The 10,372-nt window shown below is 50.7% G+C and overlaps 1 protein-coding gene across 2 annotated transcripts; it reads right to left on the reverse strand.

Annotated features, from left to right (window-relative positions):
• Positions 1–826: 826 nt before the first annotated feature.
• Positions 827–8,881, reverse strand: QARS1 (glutaminyl-tRNA synthetase 1). Of its 2 annotated transcripts, none has more exons than XM_056129219.1 (24): positions 8,727–8,881; positions 8,469–8,616; positions 7,892–8,001; positions 7,657–7,732; positions 7,423–7,487; positions 6,572–6,625; positions 6,390–6,450; positions 5,819–5,890; positions 5,610–5,695; positions 5,347–5,433; positions 4,617–4,716; positions 4,426–4,504; positions 4,242–4,350; positions 4,013–4,143; positions 3,830–3,922; positions 3,580–3,717; positions 3,403–3,490; positions 3,179–3,322; positions 2,966–3,070; positions 2,701–2,793; positions 2,481–2,608; positions 2,320–2,386; positions 2,120–2,245; positions 827–947 (listed from the first exon to the last, which is right to left on the reverse strand). In XM_056129219.1, the coding sequence occupies exons 1-24, from the start codon at positions 8,841–8,843 to the stop codon at positions 897–899; spliced, it is 2,328 nt and encodes a 775-aa protein (XP_055985194.1). In that variant the 5' UTR covers positions 8,844–8,881; the 3' UTR covers positions 827–896. The 2 variants fall into 2 exon arrangements, with proteins under 2 accessions (XP_055985194.1, XP_055985195.1); XM_056129220.1 differs by having other exon boundaries at positions 7,657–7,728; positions 7,888–8,001.
• Positions 8,882–10,372: the final 1,491 nt, after the last annotated feature.

Consider the following 10,372-nt stretch of genomic DNA (forward strand, 5'->3'; position numbering starts at 1 on the left):
CACCTTAAAGCGGGCCTCTGGTAACCGGTGTTTGTATACAGGGAAAATGTGGAGGGTGTTAAAGCTACAGACACTCAAAGGACTCCCGGTGGCCCATACAGCCCAGAGGGTAAGCAGCTTGTCTTACCACTCCTTTACAAAGGCCTCTGGACCTTCACAGTTGCTTTTCCTGCCCTAGGAAAACGCCCCCATTCCTTGAGGCTCCCCTCACATAACTTTCTGTGCAGTCTTGAGGCCCAGGAGGAATCAGGAAGATCTCTTTGTCCTGAGCTAGATGGTATACCTGGTTCAGCGCCCTGTATTTAGCACATAGTAGGTCCTCAATAATTGTTGGGAGCCAAACCTCTTCATCTGCCTCTATAGAGCAGACACCAGTCCTACATTTCCCTTTGATACAGAGTTCCTAAGGCAGGAACAGGGTGCTGCTCAGTGTAGGGCCAAGGGTTCCAACATCCCCTCAAATCAGGTAGAGGTTAGCAAGTCAGGCTGAAGCCCACCATCTTCTTTTGGGGGGGGCTTTTTGGGTCACACCCTGCGATGCACAGAGCTTACTCCTGGTACTCCTGGCTCATGCACTCAGGAATTATCCTGGTGGTGCTCGAGGGACCATATGGGATGCTGGGAATAGAACCAGGGTCAGCTGCGTGCAAGGCAAATGCCCTACCCGCTGTGCTATCACTCCACCCCAGCAGCCCAAGAAATGCCATCTTCAGCACCAAGATATGCACCAAAAGTTTCAAAGCTGTCCATACTGCTATTGGTGCAAGTGCACCTTCCCTCCACCCTGAGCATGGGAGACACATAACACAGACTCCAGTAAGTAGTTAGTTCTTTATTGAGAGTCTGGGGGCCAGTGGCCTCCAAGAAGGTGAGGTAGGTCGATTTGGGCTTTCAGCTCACACCTTTCCTGGGTCCTCCTTCAGTGTCACTGTCCGATTGAAGACAAGCTGAAGGGCAGAAAGAGAAGCAAATGACTAAGCCAGAATAAGGCCAGGAAGCCCAGGGTGGGGGGTTCTTAGCACAGACAACACCGCTTTACCCCCACCTCATCCAGAGTTGTTCAGGATCAGCAGACCTGGGATGCTCTCAAATTTTAATATTTTGGCTCAGGGACTGGATGGTTCTGGGCCCATACTTTAAAGAATTTTTAATAGCCCATTGGCCTCATTTCTATGTCGAAAGGTACAAAAGGGAGGATCTGTAAAAAAATGTGCATGGGGACCCGAGAGATGGCTCAACCAGCCAAGCACATGTTTTGCGTGCAAGAGGTCTGGATGCGATCCCCAGCAAACTACATGGTCCCATGAATACTGCTAAGAGTAGTTCCTGAGTACTGACAGGTGTCCCAAAAAACAAAGAAAAAAATTTAATAAAAAAAAAAAAGGGTCTTAAACCTCACAGCTTGTTTCATTAGTAGAAAATGAACCCCATCTTGTGCTGAAAAGTGGTAAAGTGTTATGTACGGAACCCTACGAGCAACAGTACTGTAAACCACAGTGCAAAAACACATATGTATATATAAAGAGCCTCTCATAGAAGTGAGACTGGTAGACAGGAGGCAATGAGGTGGGGGGACGGGGGGCTGAGAAGGGGCTGATGGAAGGACATGGCAACTGGTGAAGGGAGGGGTGCTCAAACATTGTATGACTGCAACCAAACCATGAATAACTTTGTAACTTCACAGAGACTAAATTTTTTAAAAAAATTTTTTTTTGGGTCAAATCCAGCATTGCTCAGGGGTTACTTCTGGCTCTGCACTCAGGAATTACTCCTGGCAGTGCTTGGAGGACCATATGGGATGCCAGGGATTGAACCCGGGTTGGCCGCATGCAAGGCAAACACCATACCCACTGTCCTATCACTCCAGCCCCAAAAATCAACAAACTATTAAAATTAAAATCTAAAAAAAAGGGGGGTTTAAAAGGAAAAAAAAGGGAAAGAATAGAAAAACAAACCCCACCTTATGTGGTGAGGATTAATGGAAAGAATATAGGCAAATTATTTGGCATAGGTCAGTGGTTTCCCACCGTAGGCCTGGACTGCTGCAAGTTCACAGATGTGAAAAGGTTAAAAACCACTGGCACTGCAGTGGAAAGAACAAGCAGGTCATGCTAAGTACCTGTCCCTCACGGCTGTCTGGATCCACAGAGAAGTAGCCGAGCCGCTCAAACTGGAACTTGTCAAAGGGCTTTGCCAGGGCCACAGAGCAGTCCACTAAAGCTGCGTCTACCACTTGTAGCGATGCCTGCAAGGAGGGAACTCAGAAGAGGAGTCATCCAGGGAGGCCTACCACCCTCACTCCATAGCCCACCAGCTTACCGGGTTCAGGTCACTTAAAAATCCACCAGGCACCTCAGAAGGATCCTCTGGGTTCTTGTGTTGAAATCTGCAGCCAGAATAAACTTCAGACATAGTGACTGGGCAGCCATAGCAGGCAATGCCAATTTCGACATGCCCCCACCCCAGCTTTGTTCACTCACAGACGATCATAGAGTCGGATCTCACACTCTAGAGGCTGTGAAACCCAGTGAATAAAGGCCTTAGGCTTTTCTCCAGCATCTGCTCGTCTGCAGGTCACCTCCAGGGTTTTCACACAGCCATCAGGGCCCTAGAGTTCAAGGGTAAGAGACCTGTAATCAGATCACGACCCAGACTGGCCCTGATAGACATTCTGGTAGGAAAGCTGCAGTTGGCTCTCACCTTAATAACTTGCTGTAGCTCAATGACATAACCTGTATGCCTCAGACCCACTGGCTGGCCCGGTGCCAGGCGCTTATAGCCTCGCTCTGGCTCCTAGAAATATGAAATCAGGTTGACCACCATAGGCTGCATGAGTCAGACAAAGACAAAAGCCTGCTTCTCCCCTATCCCCTTTATCTGACAAGGAATGGTTGGTCTGAAGCAGGAAGAAAGGATCTCAGGACTTAGCTTTGAGGAGCAAGCACAACCCCCCACTCCCACTCACCTCCTTGAAATCAGTCCTCTCGATGAAGACAATTGGTCCAAAGGGAACTTGATGGAAGCCCTTGGTCTCGTCAGCTGGGAAGTTGGGCACCTTTATGTCCAAGGACTATAACGGAAGATCGATATCTGAGTCACATGAGGCATTGGAACTTGCCCAGTCCAGAACCAGAAATACATGTGCGCACACTTCTCAGACACATTAAGGCAAACCTACCTTAGCAGCGGGAAAGTTTATGACAACAACCTGTAATGGCTCCAGAACAGCCATGGCTCGTGGGGCTGTATCATTCAACACATCCCTCACACAGGCTTCTAGCAAATGTGGCTCCATTGTGGTCTGTGCTACGGTGACCCCCACCTAGCAGAAAAGTTAGCATCAGTCACTGCTCCAGACCCATACTCACCACCCACCTGCACACCTGGTTGATGGGGCTGTACCCGAGCACAAAAGTTGTTGATGGCCTCAGGCGGGAAGCCCCGCCGTCGAAGTGCTGTTAGTGTGAAGAGCCGTGGGTCGTCCCAGTCTCTGCAGAGGCAAAGAGATGCAAGAAGGCATTTGGAAGCAGCACATGTCTAGTATCACCAAGCTTCCATGTGCCAAGCAATCACACCTACCGCACAGCACCAGCTGCCACCAGCTGAAGAATCTTCCTCTTGGAAACAACAGCATAGTGCAAGTTGAGGCGGCCATACTCCCACTGGACAGGACAATAGACATCCAGCATGTTGCACAACCAGAAGTAGGAAGACCGTCTGGAGGGGAGAGTAGCATCAGGGATGGTCACCTTGGACCAGGGAAAGACCACAGGAAGGGCTACTGGAATATTACTGGCCCTTCCCACCCCATAGACCCACGTTCTCTCACCGCGCCTGGAATTCCTTGGTGCAGAGGGAGTGGGTGATATGCTCGATGGAGTCACAGAGGCAGTGTGTGTAGTCATAGGTGGGGTAGATGCACCTGCAGGATACAGGCAATGGGCCCACCATCCAGCCCCATTCTACCCTGCCCTGTGGCTCACCATTCCAGAAACCCAGAGCTTACACCCACCATTTATCCCCTGTGCGGTGGTGTGGTGTATACTTGACTCGATAGGCCACAGGGTCCATTTTGCCATCCTCCATCACCAGCTTCATCCTCAGAGTGGCCTCACCTTCTGCAAATTTGCCTTTGCGCATTGCCTGAAGAGACCAGGGGCTCAGGTTACTGCTTAGCACTGAGCCATCTTATCCTGAGCATTCTGAACCCCACACCCCAGAAGCCCCCTTCAGAAGCCCACCTCAAAGAGCAGTAGTGACTCCTCTATGGGACGATCTCTCCAGGGTGATGGCAGAGAATTGTGACCTTTGAGCTCCTCTCCTCGTTGATGGCACACATAGGCCTGGCCCCTATGGGGAAGGGGTGTGAGTACCCAGCATGGCTCCGTCTGGCTCATTCTGCCTGGCTCTATATCAGGGCCTCACCTGTGTATGAGCTCCAGAGCCCAGGCATACAGCTGGTCAAAATAGTCAGAAGCATATGTCACCTTATAAGGTGTGTAACCTGGGACAGGAGGAGATAGCATATGATCAACCACCAACGGTCACATGACAGACCACAGTTCAAGGTAAAGCCTGTAACTCCCAGCTTTGCCCAGGTCTTGCCCAGTTCATACCCAGCCATGTCACCATATCATATATGGCAGTGAAGAACTTGGCTTCCTCCTTCTCAGGATTGGTGTCATCAAAACGCAAAAAACAGATCCCATTGTTGGCCTAAGAGAGTTAAAGTATTTGTGAGCTTCTCATCATCTCTCACAATCCTGCTCAACTAAGTGAGGCATTCGAAGAATTCTCCCAGGTCAGAACAAGAAATGCTTTCAACAGGTTCACTCATCTTCCTGTATCTGCTCCAAACAAAGCATCTCTTACACAAACTTGGAACAACACCATAACCTCTTCCAAAGCTTGACAAGTTGCACTGAGAATTCATCTAAATGTGAACTTCTTCCTCACCTGATCTTCCTGATCAGGTTTTTAGGAACCAGACCCTGACTCTCCTCCATGGCCTCTGTACACATTGGGCACCTAATGGGAGCAGCAGGAAAAGCAGAGACAACTATGGCTCTTTTCCCTTCCTCCCTTCCTTCCTTCCTTCCTTCCTTCCTTCCTTCCTTCATTTTCCTTCTGTCCTTCCTTGTTTTTTTTTTCCTTCTGGTTCACACCTGGGGTGCTGAAGACTTACTTCTGATTCTGTATTCAGGGGACCCTATGGAGGTGCTTGGGATCGGACCCAGATCATCTGCATGTAAGGCAAGTGCCCTAAGCACTGTACTACCACTCCAGTCCTAAGGACACCTCTCTCAAATAAGACATGGAGTGGCCAGTCGCTAGGTACACACTTACCTTGGCATAACCAAAATTGAAATTGATGGCTTTGGCATGTCCAATGTGCAAGATTCCATTGGGTTCTGGGGGAAACCGGGTACGTACCTGAGATAAGGGGAATGGGAGCAGAGGAATTAGGCCAGATTAACTCAAACTATCCTAGAGGAACAAATACTTTTTCCCAGGCTCATAAATATGGCTGAAATGGAGCAATGTCACAGTAGCCCAAGTTGTCTGGGCATCTGCTGTGCCCTGGGGTTTGCCTGACCATCCTCACACACCTGTCCCCCAGTGATCTCCAGGTGCTGCTTTAGTAGATCCATGGTATGTTCCGTGATGACATAGCCTGGAGTCTTGTAGTTCTCACCTGCCAGAAACAGAATGTCAGAGGACCAGGGTGCAGCCTGGCTACAAGAATTGCTCTCAAAAAAAAAAAAAAAGAATTGCTCTCAAGGCCTCCCTCTCCCAGAGTTTCAACCTGCCTGCTCACCGGGTTTGTGGAACTTAAGGGCCTCCCCTCGAAGCTGCTCCATCAGAGAAAGGGTCTGGCCAGCAGCCTCACCTATGGAAAAAAAGGACAAAACTTATCCTCTGGATGGAGCTACCACACTCAGTTAACTAGAGGGCCTGCCAGCACTACCCAAACTCTACAATATGAACAGAACCAATCAGATCCATCTTCTCCCAATCTCAGAAATAAATACTATGTTACTGCAAGTCCCCGCTGTTCTTGGGTCTGGGGTGTCCTTGGACATTCCTACAGTTCTTGCTAGAACATGACCAAACAGACCGAGGACTTGCCCTCCTCCATCCAGAGCTAGGTTATAGACATTTCAGACAACTGGGAGAAAACAAAAACCAAAAAGTACTAAATCAAATTTTCTGGGAGTCTTCAGGCCACTATCTGGGTAAAAGGAACAAAGCAAACACTAGAAATTCAGTTTTGCAGCAGAAGACACAGAGTTGAGTAAGTTGATGGCCTGAGAACAGTGTCAGGAGCAACTAGCTGGAAAGCCTGAGTCATCGGGAGCTGACGGAGCCAGGAGCCACCGGTCTCTCACCATTCTCCACCACATCCTTTGCTGCCCTGCGATCTGCTTCTTCTGGCCGCGCCTTAGCCACCTGCAAAAAGTCCAGAAACTGGGTAAGGGTCTCTCCTGGGAATCCTAAGAGCCAGCCACTCCTGAGGCCCAAACACCTTACCACACCTCATAGTTAGTATGCAGATCATGCTCAGCCCTACCTTGGACTTCTTCTCCAGATCACTCTCTGTCTTGGGACCCAGAAGGTGGAGGACCTGAGCACAGATGAAAGACAAGCATGCAGCAGTTGTGTTCTCTTCTGAGGAGTTCCTGATTACCCCTTTTACTGATTTCAGGGCTTCCTGGTCTGCTACTACTTCCAAGAAAAGCCTGCCCAGCCCATTCCACTCCTGCTACTTGCAAGGTTCTTCTGCTTCAAAAGTTCTTTCCCTCCTGAGGGTCCTTACGGGCTCAGGTAACAAAAACTGCCATTTACAGAAAGCTGTTGGGCCCAGCATGGAGACAAACAGTTGACCCCTGCCACCATCTTCATAAATCTAAACCAATATCCTGAAATGAAGATGATGTCACCTTATTTTATTTTATTTTGATTTTTATTAGTGAAACACCATAAGGTACAGTTGTAGACTTACAAATTTTTGTGCTTGGGTTTCAGTTACACAATGATCAAGTACCCATCCCTCCGCCAGTGCCCATTCTCCACCACCACTGATCCCAGTATCCCTCCCAACCCCATCCCTCCCATCCCACCCTGCCTCTGTGGCAGGGCATTCCCTTTTGTTCTCTCTCTCCTTTTTGTCACCCTTATTTTAAAGATACGGAAATTTAGTCCTGTATACCAAAGGTGGGGGAGGAGGGGAAGAAGAAAACTGAGGTTCAAGTAAAGCAACTCACCCCAATCTAAGCATAGCTCAGAGACCCGAGTCCTTCACTGCCTATCCAGGTACTGCCTCCTCCCTCCCTGCCCCCTGTGGCAGTTTATCGCAGAGTAGACCCTAGGTTCCTGACCATTGCAAGGTCTTTGCCTGCTTCTGCTCAAGGCAACACCCACCTGCATGTCCACTTCATGCTTGACCATTTTGCCATCTGCCCATTTGAGCGCAGCCCGAGCCTCTCCTAGGAACACAGGCACAAGGAGCTGCAGAAAGGCAAAGGAGTGTACTTCCCACCCTTCTTCCCAGACCAGAGTCTGGATCCAGCCAGCCCCATCTCCTCATTCATGCCCAAGAGAGAAGGCACAAGCAGCAGCATGAATGAGAGTCCCCTGCCCATGCCCCTTGCTCACCCATCAACAGCCCCATGTTGAAGTGATAACGCTCCACCAAGAGCTGGGGCCTGTGCCGATTGATGGCAGCCTCTACCTGCAGAAAGACAAACGATGCGATTCAGGAAAGCCTCCTCCAAAAATGTTCTGGGGATCCACAGCTTCCCACTGGGTCTTCCTGGGTGGAGAAGCTGAGCCACTCCTTTCCCCAGGGTCAGTTCTGGGGAGGCAGCAGTTGCCTCGGGGAAAGACTCACCGCTTCCTCAATCTGCTCCGGGGTGACCGTGACACCCACGCCACATTCCTGTTCAAAGTCCGCAGTGTCGATGGGGTCCAGGGGATGGCTTCGCACATATTCAAGGGCAGCTGAGAAAGGAAGGCCAGAGCCTGTGGCACCTCAGCTCCAAGAAGCAGACATGGTCATAATCCCATGAAACCCAACTACTGTATGGCCTCCTTGTGCCTGAAGGCTTAAGTCTTGCACCACCCTAGAGAAGCATGCGAAGCACAGGAAGGAAAAAGCTCTTTACATGCTGGGGTCCCGGGATCCATCCTCAGCACCGCATGGAGCCCCTGCAACAGGTCGGGAGAAGCCCCTGCGTATTGCTGGGTGTGGCCCCCAACAATGAAAAACTTAAAATATCACGAAACATATGTCCCTCTACCAGTCTCACCAGAGACGGCCAACTCTATCCCTCACGCCGGGGCCCTGTAGTTTACACTAGAGTGCAAACTTAGCAGGCATCTAGAGTCACGGAGGAACTTGGCAAACTGGGTAGAGGAGAGTCAGGATTGCGGGGAGGAGTTGGCGGTGGGCGCGGCAAGATTCTCACCACTCAGCTGGAGCTCGGTGACAATCTTCTTACTGGCAATGTAGCTCACGAGGAACGAGAGACGCCGGGGATCCCTGAGTCGGGAGGCTAGGCCGTAGAGCAAAGTCCCCGTGGCCTTGTCGATGGTGGAGCCCAGAGTCTGATGTGCCTGGGGTCAGAGGGGCCGGGAGGGAAAGCCCACGACCAGTAAGGAAGGCAAGAGGCAAGGCTGGGGGAGGCCCGGCCCGAAGCCCCAGCCCGCGAGAGGGGGGTTCGCACCTGCGTCGCCGCCTCGCGCAGCTGCGCGCTCAGAGCCGTATTCTTAAGTGTCTCGCGGGCCTTGTGCTCGCTCAGCCCCAGGCCGGTGAAGAGCGACACAGAATCCAGAGCCGCCATCGTAGGAACACCGGAAACCGAAAGGGAACTCTGGGGCCCAGGGAGCCACGGGATTAACCCGCTGACCAATAGGAGCACGGAGCCTCTCGGAAGAACCAATGACCGCCGCCCTTGGAGGCGGAGGCGGGGCTCCACGGGGGTTGGTCGACGCCATTTAAAGGCCCTCGCGCCGTCCAGCTGGCCTTTCGCGACTCTGAGCTTTTGCCTGGAATTCCCGGAGGGAAGGGAGGGTGGGAGGGGTAAGGGTGGCCGTACCCAGGCTTCCGCTCCCAGGGTGTGGCCTTTTGCGCTTCAACATTTCTAAATCACCCCTGGAAATATCGGAATCATCCTAATTCTGACTTGGGGATCAAAGGAGTTCCCGTCGTTCTTCTGACGTCACCGCTTCCAAGTTGTCATGGAAACAGTTGAGGGCCCGGAAACCCTGGAAATCCCGGATTAAAACTCCATCTGAGAAAGCTAGAACTGGTGGGAGGTTGTGGCCACTTGACACACCTGGCCTGGAGAGGAGGGCTTGGGACCAGAAGGAACTCGGCTAAAGTGCTAAAATTATTTGAATCCCTGTCACACTTACCTCGCCATGCCAAAGCCCACAAAACAACAGGAAAGCCACAATTAAACCAAGAAACACATCTGCAGGTGTTTTAAAGAATATTTTATTCAAAGTGAAACAGGATGGAGCAGGAGGGAGAATCCTCTGATTATGGCTGTTGTGCTGGGAGTGGGGCATGGAGGTATCTCCCCAGTCTTGCTGGACTTCTAGGACCTGCTGGGAATGACCAGATCAAAACAATTTATAAGTTGCTTTCTCTGTGTAGCCGCCAAATCTGTGACTGGGACAGAAGCTCTTGAAAGCCTCGGTGTCATGAATACTGAGGCTCAAGGACTGAGCAGGATTTATTCGTACCATCTCCTGCTTTATGGCTATACCCTAATGGCCACGTTTTATTGCTGGGTCTACACATGGGTTCCTCATGATGACATGACAGGTTATGCCCAGGACTCCACCGCATTACCATCCTGGCCCAGTCCTGTGTCTTCTCATCTCCCCAAGGGTCCTTGGCTCCTGGGCTGATGCCAAACCCAGCCCAGTGCTGAGTCCACAACTGCAGGAGTCAAGCTCACTATAAAGATGTCTATAAAGAAGAGTGCCCTTCAATTTCCCTTACCTGACGTGACTTAAGTATCCATGATCACCATCACTGCAGTCCGGGCCATGTACCCCTTATTTGAGTCAAAGCCTAAACAATCCCTTCCTTGTCTCCCTCATGCCCTGTGGATACTTGGCTCTGTGTCACAAAATGAGAAAGTGGTCCCACCACTGTCACCCAAAATACGAGTACTAGTAGCAGTTCAACCAGTGGCTGGAGCCATAAGAACTGCAGGATAGAACTAAGAGGAATGGGGATCTAACTTGCTTTCATGAATCTATGGTACAATAGTAGGGGGGAAATGATGAAGGTAAATGCCCCCAAAGCCTGCTGTGGCACAGGAAGCCACAGCATATGTCCCTATAGCATACCATAGGG

This window comes from Sorex fumeus, unplaced genomic scaffold (genome assembly GCF_029834395.1).
Source record: "Sorex fumeus unplaced genomic scaffold, SorFum_2.1 ptg000072l, whole genome shotgun sequence".
NCBI classification, from domain to species: Eukaryota; Metazoa; Chordata; class Mammalia; order Eulipotyphla; family Soricidae; genus Sorex; species Sorex fumeus.